General features: G+C 56.2%; 1 protein-coding gene across 3 annotated transcripts in view; it reads right to left on the minus strand.

Annotated features, from left to right (window-relative positions):
* Window positions 1-212: 212 nt before the first annotated feature.
* The window catches only part of NHSL3 (NHS like 3), a 28,310-nt gene continuing 6,441 nt past the window's right edge, over window positions 213-22,081 (minus strand). Inside the window, exons 1-7 of one of the 3 annotated variants that reach the window (XM_014837891.3) lie at window positions 17,868-18,090; window positions 6,753-6,923; window positions 6,614-6,669; window positions 6,185-6,308; window positions 5,486-5,602; window positions 2,831-5,395; window positions 213-2,416 (exon numbers count right to left, since the gene is read on the minus strand). In XM_014837891.3, coding sequence (XP_014693377.3) covers window positions 2,394-2,416; window positions 2,831-5,395; window positions 5,486-5,602; window positions 6,185-6,308; window positions 6,614-6,669; window positions 6,753-6,923; window positions 17,868-17,958 — 3,147 coding nt within the window. In that variant the 5' untranslated portion in view covers window positions 17,959-18,090 and the 3' untranslated portion in view covers window positions 213-2,393. Of the gene's footprint in view, window positions 2,417-2,830; window positions 5,396-5,485; window positions 5,603-6,184; window positions 6,309-6,613; window positions 6,670-6,752; window positions 6,924-8,889; window positions 9,127-17,867; window positions 18,091-22,081 lie in introns of those variants that run through there. The other 2 variants (XM_014837892.3, XM_044770278.2) reach the window with 2 other exon arrangements.

A 22,081-nucleotide genomic window follows, 5' to 3' on the forward strand; every position in this document is an offset into this window, starting at 1 on the left:
GGGCTGCTTGTATCTTGGACTTTTGACCCTGTAATGGGAGGGGAGGGAGGAGAGAGAGATGGATGACAGACACCTTGACTTTCCCTTTGGCAGTACTAAGCAGAAGAGGCCCACTTTGGGGTCCACTGCTTAGAGCAGACAACATTTTTCCTTCTAAATGTGGGCCCAGCCCCAACCCTGTCCCTCCCCCATTAAGAAGCAGCAGCCACAGCCAAGTTTCAATCATTTAATTAATTAACACCTTTGAATGAAACACGCACAGAGCTTTTTCCTGTGTCTCACTCAGGCTTCAGGGAAGAGGGAATGGATTGTTTGTATAGACATATCAAAGACTCAAAAATTTAAAGAAATATATATATATATATACTTCTCTCTCTAACATTTTCATGGAAATTAAAAATCAGAGGCTTTTGGTCTTTCCATTTTCACTAGGTCAAGCTCATTTACCCAAGAGGACAAAGAAGGGTTGCCTCTTCTAGATCCTCTTCTCCTTTGTACTCTGTCCCACCCAGTGGGGAAACAAGCTCAGGAGATTCTAACTGAGGATAAGGAGCTCGAGTAACATGGGGAGAGGGGAGGGAAAGAGAGAAGGTGGGCTCTCTCCCACCTCCAGCAGTTCCAAGGCTGCTGCCAGGGCCTGGTTTCCTAGAGGCTTTGACCCGGGTCCTCATTCCCAGGGGGTTGGATCAGGAGCTCTGAGCAGAGCAGTGCTTACTGACTGTCCTTCCCGGGCTCACTGGGCATGCGCAACACAAACCCAGCAGTAGCTTGCTGTTACCCAAGAGCAAGGGAAGAATGTTGGTTTATAGCTACAGGGAGAAGACAGTAGTGAAAGAGGGCCAGAGGAACCTGGTCTCTCCTACCACATCCCCTGCGTTCCCAGCTCTTGTTCTGGGAGGGGGTCAATCTCTCTCCTTGGTGGAGGAGGAGAAGCAGCTAAAAGCGAGGTCCCTTGCCAGGCTCAAGCCTGAGTCACCGTTAAGGAAAGAGGATGGAGATAGAAGGGGTGGCCCTGGTGGCAGCCATGCTGCTGTGGAAGTCACAGGGGCCAGTGGGGAAGCCATCTTACCTAGATAGGTGGCACAGGCTGAAAACAGAAAGGTCGTTAAAGTTCCTGGAGGAGAGAGCAGTAGAAGAGGCTGATGTCTAGGGGGCAACCACCCAGCCTGCTCCCTAGGAGCACGGAATGTCCCTCTCATTGACTAGGGAAGAGCCTGGAATAGAATGCACTTTTGGCTTCCCATCCTTGTCACTCAGCATCTGCTCCCCCCAGCAGAACCACCTATGCTGAAAGGCAGCTGCAGCAAAGACATGCACGAAGACAAGGAAAGAGAAAGGTCAGACGATGAAATCCACAGGGCCAGGCCTGGGCCCCTTGCCCAACTAAGCTCCTCCCCGCCAGACCCTCTCCTCCATCCACCTCCTCAGGACTTCCTGCAGTTGAAGGGGACCCAGCTTTGCCACAGCCCGTGGGCTTCTGCCTCTAAAGTGTCGTGCCTGCCTACCCCAACCTGATCAAATGAAAGGGGGAAAATGCTTGGCATTGCCAAGTGCCAACCGAGATGACCCCCATTCTCTTCTCCTGCTCTCTGAGGACAGAGAGCCTGTGGACCTCCCCTCTGGGTCTCTCTCCCCCGACCCATTTGGGTCTCCCACTTATCCCCTGCATGCAGCACCTGGCAGAGCCGGAAGGCAGGAGGGGTGGTTGGTGGTAAGTTGAGGCACAGGAAGGCTAACCCCCACTGCACCTTTGTGCTTTGGAATTCCACAGTCCCACTCCTGCCTCCAGCGTGGAGAAGCCTGTGGGATACAATGACTTGCCCACCTCCAAGAACTAAGAAAAGGAGCAAACTGGTTTGGTTTGGAGGGAGGGGACAGATTGGTCCCAGCTATTGGGCTGGCTACCAGGGATTGATGCTGCTGCCATGTAAACAGGCCTTTGGAATGTGGCTTCACGGGCCCTGGAGGATGGACATGCAGCCACGTTTCAAAGTGCTTTGATTCTGGACTACAGTATGTGCATGATTTGGACATGAAAAGAAAAATAAAAGAAACTCAAGTGAGGTGTTCTGCTCCCAACTCTGTGGCCTCAGGGCCAGCAGGGGGCGCAACCACCCACTCCCTCCAGCTACCTCTTCAAGATGAGGCTAAGGCCAAGACTGAAGTGGCAGCTGCCAGAGGTGAATCCATTCGGGAAAAGGCATGAGAGCTGAGTGACTCGGAGGACAGATTGACGCCAGGCTTGCATAAATATTGAAGGCGGTGAGTTAAGGCTGCAGGCATCCTCTCGATTAGGTTAAGTGTCTGCCGTATCCTTTCATCCTTGGAGCTGCTCAGGTCCCTGAGATTGTATTCCTGGGATGGGCCAGCAGTGTCAGTGAGGTGCCTAGTGGTCAGACCAGCTCTTTCTGGGGGTCTGTGGGGAAAAAGAAGGGACACTCAGCAAGGGGACCTCCTGTCTTGGTTCTGGTCACCAAAGGCCCAAGGCACATCCTCACCCCCTCAATTTACTGACCATGCGGCAGCTCTGGGTTAGACACTACAAACGTTCTGACACTCATACAGTATCACTGCCCCACACCTGACAGTGAGGAACTTGCAGCTAGGATGGGCAGGTAAAATGGCAAAGTTGGACTCCAAACTCAGTAGTTCTGACTCCAAAGCCCCACACACCATGCTCTTTCACTGTAGCTCATCAAGGGGTACAGTTCACCCTTCCCAGGCATCCTGAGACCAGAGAAGTCTTAAAGATGCAAGAGCAAGTCCTTCACGGCAGGACTTCAGATATCTATTTCCCATCACCAGTGATGGGCCCCACTGCCCACTGTACCTGAGCTAGGCAGGCCCAGCTTCTGCTCCTCTGGACCCACCAGCTGCAGGACACCTCCATTCTCCGCCAGCTCCCCCTTAGTCCTGTCCTCGGCATGGGGGAGCCCGTTGGTGGGAGGAGTAGTAAGAGGCTCAGCCCGAGGAAAGCTGGGGGAGGCAGGTACGGGGACTCCCACAGAGGGCTTGCGGGCCACGGGTGGGGGAGCCTTAAGTGGCTTCTTTGCAGCCTGGGGTGGCCGTTGCTCCGAGATGCTCCGAAGTTCAGCCACCAGATTCCGCTGAAGGTCTGCCTGGGTCTCAGGGGACACAGACCGCTCCAGCTGCAGCTTCTTAGTGCCCTTGGAGAAGATGAAGCTGGCCGTAGAGGCAGGGGACCGGGGACACCGTGGCTCTACCTCAGGTGGTCCATTGGGCTGGGCACTCACAGGGCCCTCGCTGGCAGCCAGACTGGAGGCCTTGAGTCGGACAGCAGCTTGGAGCCCTGAGGAGGAGGCAGGTGCTGGGCTGGCCCGCCCTGACAGGGCCCTTCGTAGTGGCTTCTGGGGGGCCAACGGCCCTGATGCTGGGGTTGGAGCCACTGTGGGAGTGCCCACAGAGCGCAGCCGAACCATCTGCAGGAGCGAGGGCGTGACCAGAGGTGCACCAGCATCCTCCCTGGGAACCCCACTGCCCTTGTTGCAGCCCACGGGTTCTTTCCGAGGGACCTTGGCCAGAAGCCCTGTGACAGAACCAGCAGGAGGTGGGGCTGGTGGAGCTGGAGGAGGGTCTGGGGTACCATGGGGCTGGCTCTGGGAAGAGACAGTAGCTGAGGGGGGCAAAGCAGCCAGGGAGCTGACAGTTTCCAGGGGGTCTGAAGGACCTGCACACTCAGGGCCCGTCACAGAGAAAAAGGCCTCCTCAGGTGGAGGGAAGTCAGCCATGGACAGGTCCTGCTCCTCGGGTGCAGGAGGTGGCGGAGGGGGCCAGTTGGGATCTTGGAGGGGCTCCTCAGCCATCTCTGGGGCAGATGGGGCCTCCTCAACCACCTCTGGCTTCTTAGTGGGTGGGGGGGGTGGATGATAAGATGGGGGTGGAGATGGTGGGGGTGACTGGTCTTTGGCGGCAAGGGGAGACTCCTGTGGTGGAGTCAGGGCTGTCTGGGGCGTGGGGGGGGATTCCGGACTGGCATCAGTGGTAGAGATTGGCCCAGGGACCATAGCAGGGGCAGTCGGAGCAGGGGCAGCTTGGTTAGGGCTCTTGGGCTTGGAGGGAGGTGGGGAGAAGGGGGCAGGCACCTTGGGGTGAGGAGGTATGACAAACCTGTCACCCAGGATGGTTGACATCTGTGGACCAGAGCGTTCTGAGGGGGCTGGGTCAGAGGAGGAGGAGCATAGAGACGTGAGGGAGGAGGAGACAGAGGCCCCAGGAGATCGAAGGGAAGTGACTCGCTCTGGTTTAGGGGGTTGAGCCTTGCCTGGGGAAGCAGGGGCCCCTGCTAGACCCTTGGGAGGGAGGGTAGGGGTACCACTTTGGCTCGAGTATCCACTGGAGGGTGACAGCGTCCGTTCTGGGGAGCGCGGGGGGCGCCGAGAGCCACCCGGAGATAAGCCAGGCACCCAGCTGCCTGCTGAGGTGGATGGACAAGGTGCTGCCCCCATCCCTTCTGACCCACCAGTGGTGGGCGGCCGAGGCAACTGTGGCTGCTGCTTCCGCTCAGGCTTGGGAGGCAGCCCCAAGGGCCCATCAGGTGCTGCTGAGCCCCGCTGATGGAGCGAGTGGGTCCGGCGGGGAGGTGGTGGCGGCCGCTTCAACTTACGTAGGGACACACTCCGGCCAGACAACTGCCCACTACTCCGAATGCTGACAGTGTCTGAGGCCTCAGCTGTGCTGCCCCCACTGGGAGAGCCCCTCCCGCTGCCCCCCTGGGGAGGGGGTGCCACACTATTGCTAGCCACAGAGCTCTCTGGCCGGCCCTCAGAGCCACCCTTAGAGGAAAGGGTGGAGCCATCAGACACAATGGTCTCAGAGGACTGAGAGTGGCTCCAGGTGTCACTGGAAGAGGAAGGGTGGCGGCTGTGGGGCCGTGGGCTGGAGACCGAGGAGAAGCGGCCCAGTGAGCGGACGGAGGCCGGGCTGGCCGAGAGCAGGCTGCAGCGGCTCAGTGTGCGCAGGCTGCAGCGGCCCAGGGCCACCACGTCCACCGTGGGTGGCAGCACAGCATGTGGGATCAACTTCGACAAGTAGGTAGCCTGGGGCGAGATGGACATAGCTGGGCTCATGGGCTCTGGAGGCCCTGCCCCTCCTGTCAGTCCAGGCACTGCTAGGGACATGGGTCGGGTCACTGGTGGGGGCCGGGCCCCTGTGGATCGTCCAACAAGGGTGTCATCCCGGTAAACACGGTCGATGTGGCGCTGCAGCATGGCCTCTGCCTCGGTACTGGCCTCTGCCTCCAGTGCCTGCAGGGACACCCGGGCCCCTGTCGCTGAGGCCAAGCCCACTGGGCGGCCATCCACCGTGGGGATGCGCACAGCATCCCGTGGACCAGGAGGGCGAGGAGTGCCTGGTGCCTCACGCTCAATCCGCAGGCCTAGAATGGACAGGGAGGATGTGGGAGTCAGCAGAGGGGTTGGCCAGGGCTCCCCACCCACCCCTGCTGCCCTCCTAACTGGGTGCTCACCGAGTTCCTTCTGCACGTGCTGCGGCAGTCCCAGGACGGTGCTCCGCCGCTCCCGCCGCCGGCGCCCGGACTTCCCAGATGATTTGGGAAATGAGTCATGGGGTCGGAAGGTGGAGCCTGGGGGTCAGTCCAGGGGAGAGAAACCATTAGAGCAGGTCTCAGGGCACACTGTGCAGAGCACAACCTCTGTAGAATATTAATAAGAGCTCTGCAAAAAAAGATTTCCACAGTCAAACAGGCGTGGGCAAAACTAAGTCAAACAAAGCTAGGACACTTCTTTTCTGTAAGACTTCTGGAAGGCTTTACTAGGTCAATAATGGTCATTTCCATTTAGTGAACATTTATGATGTGTTAGCATGCTAAACACTTGGCATTCATTCCAATAACGTAAGTACTCTTATCCTCATTTTTATAGATCAAACAGAAGCTCAGAGAGGTTAAGGACTGGCCCAAGGTCACCCAGCTGGTAAGTAGCAACACCAGGCTCAAATCCAGGTTTCCTGATTCTTAACTGTCCTTCTCTGCAATTAATGTGCATTATGAACCTCCCAGAGGGTACAGTGTTTCCTGAATTCACAGAAGCACAGAGCCTTGGGAAACACTAGATTAGGAGGAAAAGGGGAAGCTGCAGGTGCTGGGACCCAGATGGTGCCCACCACCCCACTCCCTGTTCAAGAATCCCGGCTGGTGAGCAGACACCTTTGCGCTGGATCATCTCCGAGCGGATGGAGAGAGCATCCTCTGCCGTGGAGCTCTCCGCTGTGTAGGATGTGGTCTGGCTGCAGAAGGAGATACTATCTTCATCTGGCCCTGTCCGGGAGGACTGTTGAGGGAAAGAAGGGGGTCAGTCCCTGGCCTGGGACCCAGGACTACCCCAGAGGCCTGGGAGGGGCTTACTGTTGCCTCTTCAGGGCTTCCCTTTGGCACTTTTGACTCAGCTCCCCCCGCTGCCAAGCATCACCCAGCACTGAGCAGACATCAGCCAGAACAGCCCTCAGGGGTCATCTAGTCTAGGCCTTCATGAAACAGGAAGGAAACAGAGATCCAGAAGGGTTCAAAGACATACTTGCCAGAGGTCAAGCAGGGAGGGAAGAGTAGAGTCAGGACAGAGCTGGGGGCAGGGCTCACCTGGATGCTCTGGGTGTCTCCATGGTCCCAGCCACCCTTGTTCAGTTTCTGTTTTTCTGGAAGACACCAGAATGGTGTGTTGGGCTTAGCCCCTGACCTTGGGAGCTGAGAGTAGCACTGGAAGGGAGGGGGAGGTTACCTTGGTGCTGTAGGGAACGCAGCCCCTCCTGGGCCTGTGTGTGCAGCTCCTCCAGGTGAGGCGGCCGCCCACTGGGGAAGAAGACATTGTCCTGGTGCTCATCCACCACAGACCCTGGCCCCTGGCCGGGACCTACACCTAGACGTTTGTCACCCTCAGCCTTGGCAGAGCCTAGTGGGATGGAGGAGGAAGAGAAGTGAGGCAGGCCCAAAGGCATCTGGGCCCTGGGGATGCACAGGCACCACAGCAAGGGCACCCACAGCCCCCAGACTGTACACAGCCCTGCACATACATGCAGTGCACACCTCCCCCAGTCTGTACACCCAACCCACAGTTCTGGAGCATACACGCAATACACAGCCCCCATGTACATACACAAACCACACCCCAGTGTACAGATATCTGAGTACCCACCCCATACAAAGGGCCCCACAGAGGGCACCATACTCAGGGCACACAGGCCCACTGTATATGCACACACCACCCACAGGCTTCAGCTTGTATACAATCAAACAGCACCCAAGTATAAACACATCTGGGTACCCACACCGCACACAGGGGCCCACATGGAGCACACCCAATCCTTGTGTATACACACAATATCCACAGTCCCCATTCTATACATACACAAACAGTACTCAAATATACATACAACTGTGTATCCACACATCACTCAGGGGACCATGGAAGACACCCCAGAATACACACAGCCCGTAGCAAATACACTTCTCGTCTCCAGATCCCAAGCTCCATTTTACAGGAAAACAAACCACCCTTTTTGTTCACCCTCTTGGCCCAGGTCCAGAAAGAAGACACACAGAACACTAGGAAGGGGTGGCAGTTTGCAGGGGTCATAACGAGATCCCCAGGAAGTTCTGGGGGGAGGGACAAACCAGGTATATGGCCTCTTGGGTCCCCTACTCACCCATGTGGCTGTCCCTTAGTGGAAGGATGGGGCAGGGCAGGGGAGGAGGACCCAGGCCCCTCTACCCCTAGCCAAGGCAACTCTATCCTCTCTTGGGGGAACAGCCCCAGGTATCCCCCTCTCCCGGAGGCCCCAGCCCCTGGTGCAGAGGAGCTAGGGATCTATTACAAAGGATCCTGTTACAGGCCCCGCCCATGGGGGAGCTGGTCATCTAATCCCGGGAATGGGGGGCTGTGTCAGCACTTTGCAGCCCCAGCCCCCCTTTAAAAGGAACCCACAACATAAGCAAAAGCGCTGGCAGGGTCATGTGACCCTGGCAGCACCTTATAGAGGGGCAGGAACAAAACAAGCCCTTTAAAGGGCGACGCCGCAGGATGCCCCAGGATCGGGGTCTTCAGTTCAGACACCTGCCCTTTCCTCCTTCCTCAGACCATTCTTCAACAGCCAGGTCCTGCCCCAAGGAATCCACAGGAATCCCACAAAGTCAGAGCTGGGAGGTCTCCCAGGAATCCATCCAGTTGAGTCTCACCTAATCCCCCGATTTTACAAGTTGGGAAAACAGGCTCAAAGAAGAAAGGCCTTGCCAAGGTCACCCGCAAATCACAGTCAGACAGAGCCCGGATTAAACTCCAGGTTCCCAGAGGAGGCTCCTGGATCACAGTCAGATGGGGACCCTCTAGCCCCCACATCTTACTCCAGGCCTAGGTGAAGGAAGCCCAGCTCCTAGGAGAAGGAAGTTGCATAGGCCCCTCTCTCCAAAACTTCTCCCCGGGGCATCTAAACAGGATTTCACTGATCATGCTCCCCAGCTTCCAGGGGCACCACATTCCTCTCTACTCTGCTCCCCACATGCCATCTTCCCACACACACTGACTGACCTGGGAGGGGGTGCCCCACGTCTCGGAACTGAGGTATTGGGATGTACCCAGTGAGGTGTGGGTACTCCTGGAGGGAGGCAGTCTCACCCAAGGGCTGCAGGCTTCAAGGTCAGAGCCACCCGGATCCATCCTCCCAAACGCAAGCAGGGCCCAGACAAAGGCAGCGGGAGAGAGGCTGGACAAAGGCTCAGGCGGACAGGGGAGTCTGGCCTCATGACGAGCCCCATCCCCCACCCATTACCCTTCCCCAGCCTGGATCCCCTACTACAGAAGGGTCTGGCAAACGGAGGTGTCGGGGATCCCTCCTCTCCCCCCCGCAGCCACACCCACTCACCCTTCTTCTTAAAGAGGCCGAGGAGTGCCGGGAGGTGGCGGCCTAGAAACACCACCATGACTGCGGGCGCCACTCGGACCGTCCCCTATCCCGACCTCTCCAGAAAGCTGGGCGACGCCTTCACTATAACCCGGCACTGAGGGGATGCGAGGCCACCCGCCCAGCCGCAGAGCGCCAGCTCCAGGCAGAGGAGGGGGAGGGGCCGCTCCTCGCAGGTCCTCCTCCCACCTTCGCACTGAGCCCGCCCACACGCCGACCCCGCCCCTCAAGCGGAGGGCAGAGGCAGGGGCCATCCCAGGCTCTGAGGGGGAAACTGAGGCCTGGAGTCTGTGGGTGCTCACCGCTGGTGGAGAGGATGACTGGGGGGGCCGAAGACACTCGATTCCAGGGGCAGACCACTAACCCTATCCCCAAGTCCTTTTCAACTCAGGAGCCAGAACTAAGGCAGGGGACCCGCTGCCAGATGGTAGGTGGAAGAGCCAGTAGACTAGACTTGGCATGGTGCCCACCCCCAAGTCTTCCTTGCTGGGGAGGGTAATTCCCAAGGGAAGGAGCTTAGCGCATGGAGCAGCCAGGTAGAAGCCCAGGACTGCCTGTGGGGAGGGCAAGGCCACTGGCTGAGGGCCCAGGAGGGGTGGGAGCCAGCCCAGGACACAGCACTGGGAAGACACCAAGATGCCCAGAGCAGAATCACAGTGGCTGGAGGTAATAACCTCTCACGTGTATGTTCAGCCTCACACTTTCCAAAGGACTTTCTCCCACTTTGGTAATGTGGCATCAGTAGCCCAGAGAAGCACTGTGAACTCCAAGGTCACACAGCAGCAGCAGGCCTTCAAGGCAGACCTCCTGCTCCTCCAACCCAGGATTCTTCCCATTCTCCTCACTCTGTGACTCAGTGACTCTGCTGGATCACTAGGTGGGGACAACAGAATTAGCCAAGAAACAGCTCATAGGTAAGGGCAGTAAGTGTCGGGGGGTGGGGAGGGTGTACCTGGAAGGAAGTCAGGTGCAGGTTCTAGTCCAGCTCCACCACACACAAGTCACGAGTTCATATGGAAACAAGGCCAATAACTCCTCTTTATAAGATTGCTATATCCACTCACTCAATCAGCAAATCTTTATTAGGCTAGTGTTGGGGGCTACGGCTATGGAAGAGAACTATCTCCTTCACCACTATATTCCTAGTGCCTACATCAGTGCCTGGCACACACTCTGAGTTCAATAAATAGTTGATGAATACATGAATGAGGTAAACTAACTATAACTTTAGACAGTGAAGACCGCGGAGCTGTGACAGGAAGGCGGTACCTTTGGGGGCATCAAGGAAAGCCTCTCTAAGGAAAGGCCATTGGAACTGAGACCTAAAGAATAAGGAGCCAGCCAGGGCAAGTGCTGGGCACTGAGCCTTCTAGACAGACGCAACAGCAAAGGCCTGGAGGCAGGACTGGTGAGTTTCCCAGAACAGAGAGGAGGCCAGTGTGGTTGGAACATTGTGAGCAAGGGAGAGAATGGCAAGAGGGGAGAGGGCAGGAGGGGAGAGGGCAGGAGCCAGGCCAGGTAGGGCCCCACAGGCCTTGGCAGAGTCTGGATTTTATTCCAAGAGCCCCAGAAGGCCAGTATGAAGGTGAAGCTGGGTGGTGACAGTGTTAAAAGAGATCCCCTGACAACTCCAAAAAGAGTAGCTTGAGACTGTGGAAGAGAAAGTCTGTGAGCGACACAGTGCTGTCCCCCAAACGCGCCTGAGGACACCCCTCTCTCCCAGCACCTGTCCCTGAGCGTCCCCAAGGATCTAAGCATTCATAGCGGCTCCTTCCCCATTTGCTGCCCCACCTCTCCGAGCCCAGCCAAGCAGAAGGCTGAGTCCTTGCTCTCTGGAGAACAAAGTTCTGTGGAGCTGGAGAGTGCATACCCACAACTCATTGAAATCTAAACAACAAGCCTAAGAAGTAGGCTCTTTTATCCCCATTTTACAGAGGAGGAAATGGAGGCCAGAGTGGGCAAGCATTATAAAGCGGTAAATGGGGTGGCATTTGCATTCAAGACAACTTGAATCCAAAAGCCACACTCTGTGTGCTGTGCCAGCTAAACCTGACCTCCCCTCCAAAGAAGGCAGCAGGACTCTATCATCCCCACGAGTTCAGGGTTGCTTGACCACGTCCTCCACTCCTCTCTCTCAGGCCAGACCCATCCACCCCTCTTATTAGTCCCACTCCAACAGAAAAGAGCAGCAGACTGACACTTGTAATTAATTCATGCCAGCCACCATGCCAGGTGCGGCTGGAAGGCAAAGTCTCTGCCCTCATGGGTCTTACAACAGCCCTTGGAGGAGGTCTTTGAAGACACTCTCCTGGAAATTGTCCATGGACCTGTGAGGCTCAGAGAGCCAGGTGACCTCCCAAGCTCTGGCTGCCTCCAAAACTGGAGCTTTAACCATGCAGGACACAGTCATCCGCAGCTTCCCCCTACCCAGGGACACTAAGGGCTGAGCTCTAAGTCCGGTCGGGGAACACCAGCTCATCAAGGTCTCAGGTCCACAGCTGGCAGTCAGGGCCACAGCTGCAAATTCCCAGTCTGATCCAAGGCTCTCACACTTGATAACATCCGGTTGCCCCAGCAACACCCCACCCCCCACCCACCCACAGCGTGGCCAGCACCCCAGGCTTCTCAGAGCCACCCCAGGCACAGGTCTACACACCTGTGGCTTGCTTGGGGCAGAGTTCAGCAACCTGAGTCTCAGGTGGAGGGCAGGGACCTCACAAAGAAACTGAGGCCCAGACAGTGGAAGGACCTTGCCCAAGGCCACACCTTGAGTCCGTGTTCCAGGACCTTCACAGTCCAGAGGCGTGCAACCTGTGGCTGAGGCTCACCAAGCAGCCTCCGCCTTCCCCTCCTCCCCCACCTGCCTGAGGGAGGAGGCTTCCCAGAGCTGAGAAGATAACTTGCTCCTGGCCACGCCCCTAACACGCAGGGCACACCAGGAGGCACACATGCAAACTCCTGAGCTCAGATACAGTCCCCGAGCAGAGGTATGCAGCACGCACCTCCATAATGTCACTGGGGCCACCCTCACAGGTGGGCACTCTCAGGACCACGTCCACAAAGCACACCCAGGCCACGCTAGTCCGTGTCCTCCTCACGCACGAGTGCCACTGCACAGACTCAGCAGGGCCCTGCCAGGTGGCTGCATGTACACGAAGGTGGGTGCATTACCCACCACTCTGGGGCTTTCCTGAGCCTGGGGACAGGGAGAAATGGGGGACGGGCCCCCACCCCCCAAGGCCATGTGCACATTTGTGCACATGCGTACCCACTGTCTTGGCAACATCCTCCATGGGGTGAGGTCTCAACCTGCCCCATTCCAGAACAAGGGGCGGGCAGTGCGGCGCGCCCACAGCCAGGCAGGCCTGACTCAGGGGAGAGGAATGAGGGGGGAGGGCACAGCTGCCCAGGTGGCCTCGCTCAGGAGCTGAAACCCTCCAGAACTGACCCTGCCCCCAGCACCTCCTCACCCGCCGTGGCTTAACTGCCCCTGCCCAGCCCAGGAGCCAGGATTCAGGGCGTTCAGAGGCCCTAAGTCTCAACCCCTCACTGTACCTGTTAACAAATCAAGGCACAGAGTGGTGCCAGGGCCTTCCCACAGGAGCAGAACCCAGGGTATATAAAATAAAAATTTTCTTCTTTTAGAAGCAGGACAAAGGGAAGTGAATGTAACACAAACTTCCAGCTGGAGGCACTTTACAGCTCTCTAAACACTCTCTTCTACCGTGCAGCAGAACACCTAATAAGAAACCTGAAAGGTGCAGTGACCTCCCCTTTTTACAATCGAGCACAAGGAGGCTTGAGGGAAAGTGACTTGCTCAAGGTCACCCAACCAGGAAGTGGCTGAGCCCACAGTGGAACCTGGGTCTCACTCCAAAGGCCTTAGTGGCCCCAAGTCTGAGGAGGCTCAGGGGTCAAGGAGGCTGCAGCCCTCAAGAGGGGCAGTTCTGCGCCCCACCTCTGCAGAGGGGGAATCTCCCTCCTGCCTTCCCTCCATGGGAAGCCCCGCCCCAGCGTGGGCAGAGCTGACAAGCCGGTTCTAAGGTAAATATTGGGGGGCAGGGAGTGCCTGGGACAGGGAGGGGAGGATCCCATCCTATAGACGCCTGGGGGAACGGGCAGCAGTGGAGGGAGGAATTAGCTACAATAATATTAATAAATGTCATAATGAGTTTCCGGGTCAGTTTCTGCTCCCCAAAATGACATAATAATCTCTTTCCACCAGGGTGCAATTCTGACTTTCCAAAGTCCCTTCCTTTGTTCCTTCAAGGCATAACTCCTCATTTTATAGATGCAGGAGAGGCAGCCACCATGGAGCCAGGAGAGGAAAAGACCGGGAGTCAGGAGGTCTGGATCCCAGGCCTTGAACAAATCAGTCAGCCTCTCTGGGCCTCAGTCTCCTCATCTTTAAAATGGGACTAATACCTACCTCAGGGAGTGCCTGGAAAAGTTAAAGAAGGCCATGCAGCCAAGTGTCAACACAAACTGTTGTAATCAGTGGGAGCTTCTGCCTCTCCATGCAAGGGTAGGTAAAGGGCCCTCTCACGCCCTTCTGCCTTCCTACTTACTACACAACAAGAACGAACTAGCACTTACTGAATGCCAATTGATTGAGACACACATGGTGTCCCTAAATCTCCCTCACCATACAGAGGCACTCCGAGGGTCAGTGACTTGCCCAGGGTCACACAGCTAGTAATGCAGAGTCAGGATGTGAGACCAGCTCTGACTGGCTGCAAAATCATGTTCTTCCCAGATTAGTGGTTACCGGAGAGGAAGGCGGTTGGGGGATGGGCATAAGGGGTGAAGGGGCACATATATATGGTGACTGACAAATAATAATGTACAACTGAAATTTCACAATGTTATAAACTATTATGACCTCAATAAAATTAAAAAAAAAAATCATGTTCTCCCCATGCCACCAGAGGCCTCCTCTCCCACCCACTTCCGGAGCTCTCTTCAAGTCTCAAGCAGAGTTAAGGACCATTATTAAGATAAGGTCTGATAAGGGACACTTAACATCAGCTCTCTATCAGCCCCTCAGTGACCTCGCCCTCTCTGGCGGCCCTAACCCCCTTGTTTGTGAGAGAAGGGAATTGCGAGCCCAGACCACATATCCCACTGCCCTGGGAGTCAGGAGTCCCAGGTTTGAACTCGTACCGCCCCTTAGTTATGGCGTGACCCCGAGCCAGGCACGGCCCCTTTCTGGGCCTCAGATTCTCCATCTGTGAGGTGGGAGGGTGGGAGAAGCGATCTCTAAAGAGCATGCATGACTCTGCCCCTAGAAGCAGGGCAGTGGTCCCCCACTTTGGGTCAGGGCCTGGAGCAGCAAGGAGGTTCAGCTTATCTCAAAGCCCTCAGACCAGAGAGGGCTGGGCCAGCCCCTTATCTGGAAGCCCAGAGCTCCCCACAAGCAAGTCCGGACAAACAGTTGGTCACAAGTCTCCCCCCCATGAAGGGGGAGGAGACAGAGGGAAAAGCTGGGGGGGAGGGGGGTAGAGGAGCAGGCCTTCTCCCAGCTGTGGGGCCTACCAAAGACCCCTGGCGTTCCAGTTCAAGGCAGGGGAGGGATGGAAAGAATTCCAGGGAGTCTGACTCCACCAACAACTCAGTCCCTTCCCTCTGTCTCTTCATCTGCATGATGGGAACAATAAACCCAAGCAAGAGGGCCGTGTGTGTACCTGACAGTGCAATGCACGGGAACTGGAAGAGGGTGGTGTGGTGGGGTGCTCTCTGGGCTCCCAACTCCTATCCTCCACCATTCCCCGAACCTGCCCGGGACCAAGTGCCCAGCTGGCCTGGGGAGGGGAGGGTTGAGCTGGATTCCTGACAACCAAGGCTGATCCATCTCAGCAGGCTACAGTGTCTTTCCAGTGGTGGGGAGGCCTCTCCCGGTTTGCCCTCAGCCCTCACCCTTCTCTGCTGTCCAAGGGCACTGGATCCATGGGGACCCACCCTTCCTTGAATCTCAGTTTCCCCCTCCTACTTCCCACCTGCTCCCGCTCAGAGCCCTTGGGGCTTCCACCCCTGCCTCTCCCCTGCAGCACTTCCTCCACTTGTGCTCCCTACAGAGCCCAAACCCTCCAGGGCCTCAGGCTTTCTTTGCCCAGAGGACCTGCAGGCCCCTCAATCTAAGAGGCAACCCATCTATCCCTAAACTGATGAAGGGCACAGACTTTGGAATCTGACAGGCTTGGGTTTGACTGAATCCCAGTTCCGCCATCTCCTTGCTGAGTGGCCTTGGGCAAGTGGCTTCACTTCTCTAGAGCTCCAGCTTCCTCATCTGTAATAATAGGGGAGAATAGTAGCTTCTAGCTTGTAAGACTGCTGGAGGACAAATAGATTAATCGATGTAAGGGGTTAGCATACGGTCTTAGTATCCTGCTAGCGTCCCCCAGCCAAGCAGCCTCAAGCAGAGCCTTCACAGCCCTCTCTGGCCCTTACTCCCAGCATCAGATTAATCCCAGGTCCCATCCCTTCTGACACCTCCTCTGCAGTCTCTGCAGCTGCCACTCCTCTCCACTCCCACAGCTCCCACCCTGTCCCCAGTCCTCACCTCATCACCTCTCCCCTGGATTACTGCAACAGCTCCAGACTGCTCCTTGAGCTTCCACTCTCACCACCCCGCCCCCCCCCCACCCCCCAACTTGTTCTGCCTGCCCCCACCCCCACCCTGAAGCCATCTTCCTAATGCCTCACTTTCATAGGCCCCTCCCTTACTCAAACACCTTCCCTGGCTCCCTATGGCCAGTAGACTCCAGCCCCCTCAGCTTGCCTTGCATTCTTTCCCTCATCCTCTCAGGGACTAATCACATGTACTCAAGCCCCTGCCCCAGACCAGGGCCTGTGACAGCAGAGGCTGAGGCCGGAGAGACCTGAGAATCCTTGGCATGAGTCAAACCCAAGGGAGTGACCATCTCCTCAGTTTCCTAAAAACTGGCCCCAACCCAAAAGCCTTTTGCTATATAGCCTAGAATGTTCCCCAACCTCCCCTCCCCTCCCCCACTTCCTTCTCTGTTGCCTTGACATTGTTTTCTGGTTTTTTAGGAACATCTTAAAGCCTGATGGACCCCTGAGTTGCAGCAGGAGCTGGAAGAGCACAGGACTGCTAGAAGCGGCTTAAGGCCAGCAGGCAGGAACTGCCAACACAGCTCTCTCCATCTTTCTCTCCCCCACCACAAATGGTCACAAGTCTGGACCCACAGTTGGTTTTCAGGAAACCATCAGATCAGAGTGGCCGGGGGAGGGCAGGTGAAGAGCGCAGCCCAGCCCCAGCCCCAGCCCCACTCCCTCAGTGCAGAGTCGAAGAGCAGAAGTAGGTGGGCACTGGCCTGATTTCAGGACTGCTGAGGCAAGCAGTACTGGAAGGTCCTGGACTCTCTCAACTCACCTTCTGAGGAACCCTCAGAGATCCTACCGGAAGTTCATTAACCCTTTTCCTATTGTTATCTCAATTATCATTACTATTCCTCAAACCACCACAGGCAAATGACCTTGGACAAGCCCCCCCTTCTCTAGGCCTCAGTCTCTTCATCCACAAAATGGCTAGCCAGGGCTGTAAGGGTTCCAGAAGCCACCTAAGCTAAGCCCCTCTCATTTCACAGGCAAGGCCCCCTGTAGTAGCCAGGGAGGTCCAGAGAAGTGAAAGCAATCTGCTCAAGGTCACCAGAGCCACACTGAGAACGCAGACCCCCTAATTCCCAGCCCAGGCTCTTTCTATCCCCCGAGTGGAGAGATGAGATCACCAGGCTCAGTTCTGAACCTCTAGGAATGTGGGCCAGCCTGGGAAGACGTGGGTGGATTCTCCCACTACAGCAGGGGGCCCCCACCCCACCTCCTCCACGATTCTCTCACTCCCCAAAATGAGCAGGTATCCGTCTCTGTCAGAGACCCCTTTTCCTGGGGGGCGGTGAAACCACCACGCTACCCCTGCTCCATCTCTGGATTCACCAGGTGAGGGAACTAGGCACCCTCAACAGCTTCTCCTCCAGCACCCCCTGGGACTCTGCGGGATACCCTGAACTGCCGCACCCGCTGGAGGAAACCAGGAATCTTGTCTCCCAGCCCTGGGGTTGGAGGCCTTCCCCATTCTCCCCACCTCCCCCAAACTTGGAGGCTGGAATGTGACCCGCGGAGGGATCCCGCAGCACGCTGGGAAGGGCTGCGTTCCAGCTCGGTGGCTGCACTGAAAAGGGGGAGATGCGGCAGCGACCACGGGGGCGGGGGCAAGGGGGACGGAGAGAGGCAGCAGCGGCGGCGCGGATGGGGGTGGGGAGAGAGCCCAGAAAACCAGTCCGACTCCCGATCGTGCCAGATGGAGGCGGCCCGGAGCCTCCAGCCCCCCGTTTCCTGCTTCTCCCCTCCACCTTTGTCTCCCCTCCCTCCAGCAAACTTTCAGGCTGTTGGGGGCTAAAGCCTGGGGAACGTGTGTGTATGTACAAGTGCCTTCGGGTCTTTGAGCCTGAGTGTGTATCTGGTTGGTTGTGCAGTTTGGAACCCGTGTGTACATCTGTGTGCCTAAGACGCTAGGCAGCTGTACCTACATGACTGATGTGTGTATACGACCGTGTGTCTGAATCTGCGCGTGTGGTATAGTTCGTGCGGCTCTGTAAACCGTATGCACAGGTATATGTACAGTGTCTGGAGATCCGTGCGTCTTACACGGATGATGTGGGTGTTTGTGTATGTGATTCTGTGTCTGCATGTCCGTACATCTGAGTGGGCGTTGTGTGACTGTGTAAATTGTGAACATGTACGTGTGTTCGCCCGTGGGTATTCGTGTGTGTGTCTGTGTGCATGTGAGGGGTGGGGTCTGTGCGGGGGATTCCTGGCCCTCCCACCCCCACCAGGTCCCGGGAGGGGGCAGCAGCGGTGGCGGCGGCTGCGGCAGGGAGACCCTCCTCCCCGCCTGCCCCGCCCCCACCCCCGGCCCCTACCTGCCGGCCGCTTCGCCGACCGCCCGAACCGCCAGAAACTGCGGACCCGGGGGCCGCTGGGGGCCTTCCTCTTGTGGTGTGAGTTGCCCATGGCGGGCACAGGAGCCGGCGCGGGAACCCGAGCACAGCCCAACCAGCCCGGCCACCGGGCCCGCAACCGGGGCAGGGAGGCAGCGAGACGCGCGGGCGGCCACCGCAGGCGCCCCCAGCCCCAGCTTGGCCACGCCCCCGGGTTCTGCGGCCAATGGTCGGACCAGGGGCGGGGCCGGAGGGGGCGGGGCCTGGTGCGCGTCCCGTAGGCTCCGCCCCTCCTAGGACCTGGGAGACCGGCTGAGCCGCCCCGCCCAGAGTGCTCCGGAAAGGCCCGGCCTATCCAGGTGGGGCAGGCAGGCGGCCTGCTCTCCCGGCCCAGGAGCCGCCTCTCTGAGGACTGCAGTGGAGCCAAGAGACGAGGGGACGGACTCCAGCAGGCGGAGTCCGGAGCCCTGCTGCTGCTTGGGCCCACCAACCACCACCCCGTGTCTCTGTGCCTGTGTGTACAAAAGTATGGATCTGACTGTATTTCTGTAGTAACGGTGTTCAAAGTAATAGTACCAACATTTATACAGCATTCTCCTCTTATCTGCAAGGATGCGTTCTAAGACCCCCAGTGGATGCCTGAAACCGCAGATAGTACCGAATCCTATATATACTATGTTTTTTCCTACACATACATACCTATGATAAAGTTTAATTCATAAATTAGGCACAGTAAGAGATTAACCATAATAAAATAGAACAATTATAACAATATACTGTAATAAAAGTTACTGTAGATCTTAGCAACCTCCGCATAGGATTTTTTATCTTTGTTTATCAAGTCGAGAACTTTCACCTTTTCAGTTAAAGGAAGCACGGCTTCTCTTTGGCATATCCGAATTGCCAGCATCACTACTCTTGTACTTTGGGGCCATTATTAAGTAAAATAAGGGTTACCTGAACACAAACACAGAAGCACCGCAATATAGAGACAAGTTGACCTGATAACCCAGACGGCTACCAGGTGACTAACGGATGGTAGTGTATACATGGATACGCTGGACAAAGGGATGATTCACGTCACAGGCGGGAGGGAGCTGGACGGCGAGAGATTTCATCACGCTACTCAGAACGGCAGGCAATTTAAAACTTATCAATTGTTTATTTCTGGAATTTTCCATTTCCCATTTTCAGACTGCAGTTGACCACACGTAGCAGAAATTGCAGGAAGAGGAATCGTGGATAAGGGGACTGATATACAGCACTTACTATGTGCCAGGCACTGTGACAACAGCTTTCATGCATTCTTTTTTTTTGCCCACAAAACAATTCTGAAAGGTAGGTACTTCTATCATCCCCATTTTACAGACAGGGAAATTGAGGTTCCACGAAGTCAACTGACCAGCCCAAAGTCAAACAGCATTAAGCTGCAGAGCTAGTACTCAAACCCAGACTGACTCCAATACCCACTGCTCCATGCCGCTTACCCCTCCACTTTATCTGTGCCTCTGCATGACTTTGAAGGGGGGGCACATAATTGGGCATTTGTAATTGTATGCTTCAAGGTGGCTGTGTAGTTCTGTATCTGTGACCCTGAACGTGTGGGTTCCTCTCTGTGTAATCCTGTGTGTGACTGTGTGCCTGTATCCATATCATTGAGTCTGTTTACATATGTCTGGATGTGTGCTTTTGTAAATCTTCCTATGTAATTGTGATTCGCTCTCAAGGTGGCTGAATATCACTGATTTTTGTGTGTCTGAGTGAGTACCAGTCTGCCTGCATGCATGTAAGTGAAAATAGGTTTGTCTGTAAGACTGTGTGATTGCATGTGCTTTTGTGTATGGGTATGACTGTACAATTGTTTGTGGAGTGGACGCCCACATCTCCATTTGGAGGGTGTGTGCGTATGTAAGTAATGGAGTGTATAGGTAAACATACATGAAACCACCCATGTCTGTGCATCTGTGGAGCTGTGTGCCCCTCACTCATCTCCGCTTACACAAGTCTTCATCTTTCAAAGCCCAGGCCAAGCTTCACATCTTCTGAAAGTCCTCCAGGCTCCCCAAGGCCCCCCCCCGTGTCCTCAAAAGTGTCCTTGTGCCCGGGGACCTGTCCAGGACCCCATTTCCTGGGCAGTGACTCTCCTTCACCATCACTCTGCCCTGTCTCTCCAACGAGGGGCAGCATGGGGTAGCAGAGGGAGCGCTGGGCTGGGAGTCCGGAGCCTTCGCTTCTAATCCCCATATGGCTCATCCTTTCTGCCACCTGGGCAACCCCCTCCACTACACCATGCTGCCTCTTAGGCCCAGCAGCTTCAAGACACCCTGTTCCCTCCCTGAAAAATCAGAGAGACATAGCTGATCGCCACACTCCCTGAGGCCCAGCTCTTGCTAAAAGTCTGAGGTTGACAACAGTGAAGTCCCTGAGGGGCTGGTATTTTCTTCATCCATCCAGAAAAAACTCATTGAGCATATACTATATACCAACCTGTGTGGACAGGTCCCTGCTCTGAACAGAGAAGAGAGTCCTAGTGTCAATGCTGGAAGAGACCGGCTAGCCCAATTCCCTTAATTTACAGATGGGGAAACTGAGGCCCATGAAGAGGAAAGGTGGTATGGGGGAGCAGAGAGAACACTCAAGGGTAAAGTCGAAATCCCTTGGCATGAATCAAGTGAGGACAGGCGTGCAAAGAACCTAGAAGGATGTCTGGAACATAGCAGGCGCCTTGGCCTTGGCAGGAGGCCTTAGAGGAGCTGCCCACCGCCCCTGCCACACACACATATTCAGCCTCACCTCCGACCACACCCCTCTCATTCTCAGAGCTCCAGCTACACAAAACCGCCTGCCTCTCCCCAGTGCACACCTCGAGGCCTTCACACATGCTCTTTCCTCTGCCACTTTTGCCTGGAAGATCCTTTGTTATCCTCAAGGCCCTACTCCTCCAGGCAGTCTTCCTTGCACCCCTACCTCCCCCAGCTCAGTTCTCCGTGCTCCCACAGGCATGAGTGCTGTTCTCTGACATAGTCCTGACCACACCTCAGGGCCCCCCTGCACCCTGGGTAACACCAGCCCAGCACTTGTCTCAAGACAACGGTTTGTTTTGGTATCTCCCTTTCCCATCAGAAAACAAGTTCCTCAAGGGCAGAGGTTGTCTCCCTCCTCTTGGTAACCCCAGGCTCAGCACAGTGTCTGGCCCACAGTAGGTGTGTCATACATGTTAACGGAAACTGGTGGAAGTGGGGATGATGGCACCTAATACTGGTGGAGGTGAAGAGGCACAGGCAGCAGGGTCCAAGAGAGACTCTATCCCGATCTTACATTCTCCCACCACAAAGGCTGTGCTGGCTCCAGGATCCAGGAGGGGTTTTGCCAACAGCCAAGAGCATGAGAGAGCCTGGGTAGGACTGGTGGGAAGAAGTAGGTGGTGTGCAAGGCGTAGGGACCAGAGCTCCTGGAACCACAAGACAGGACTGGAGTGCCTCGTGACTCTCTTAGAGAATGGTGGTGAAGGCCTCACCTGCCTAGGGGCTTGGAGGAGAGGTGTCCTAAACAGACAGGAGGCCCTGCTTGGAAAAGACCCCACCAAAAGCCTCCTGGGAATCATGCACTTTGCCATAAAATTTTGGGTTTAACTCTTTTGCAAGCTAAGCCATCTGACTCCCTTCCATGCCAAGCACAGAGCTGGGCACCCTGTGAGAGGAACTGACAGCCTTTGATGAACCGACCCCGGAGGACAGTGGAGCACAGGAGCAGAGAGTCCCGTGGAGTATAATAATGGGGAGGTGGACAAAGTTTTCTGTTTGTTTATTTTTGGTTTTTTTGAGGAAGATTAGCCCAGAGCTAACATCTGCTGCCAGTCCTCCTCTTTTTTGCTGAGGAAGACTGGCCCTGAGCTAACATCGTGCCCATCTTCCTCTACTTCATATGTGGGACGCCTACCACAGCATGGCGTGCCAAGTGGTGCCATCTCCACACCGGGGATCCGAACTGGCGAACCCCGGGCTGCTGAGAATTGGAACGTGCGAACTTAACCACTGCGCCACTGGGCCAGCCCCGTGGACAAAGATTCCATCCCTCCCGCCTAAGGACGCTGCTTCTGCATACTTCCCTCCCCAAGTCAGGCAAGGTGGCCGTGGGGTCTGCAGAGGGATGGTCGAGGTGTACATACCTGCTTTCCCCACCCCACACGTGCCCTG

This window comes from Equus asinus, chromosome 5 (assembly GCF_041296235.1).
Source record: "Equus asinus isolate D_3611 breed Donkey chromosome 5, EquAss-T2T_v2, whole genome shotgun sequence".
In the NCBI taxonomy this organism is placed as follows: domain Eukaryota; kingdom Metazoa; phylum Chordata; class Mammalia; order Perissodactyla; family Equidae; genus Equus; species Equus asinus.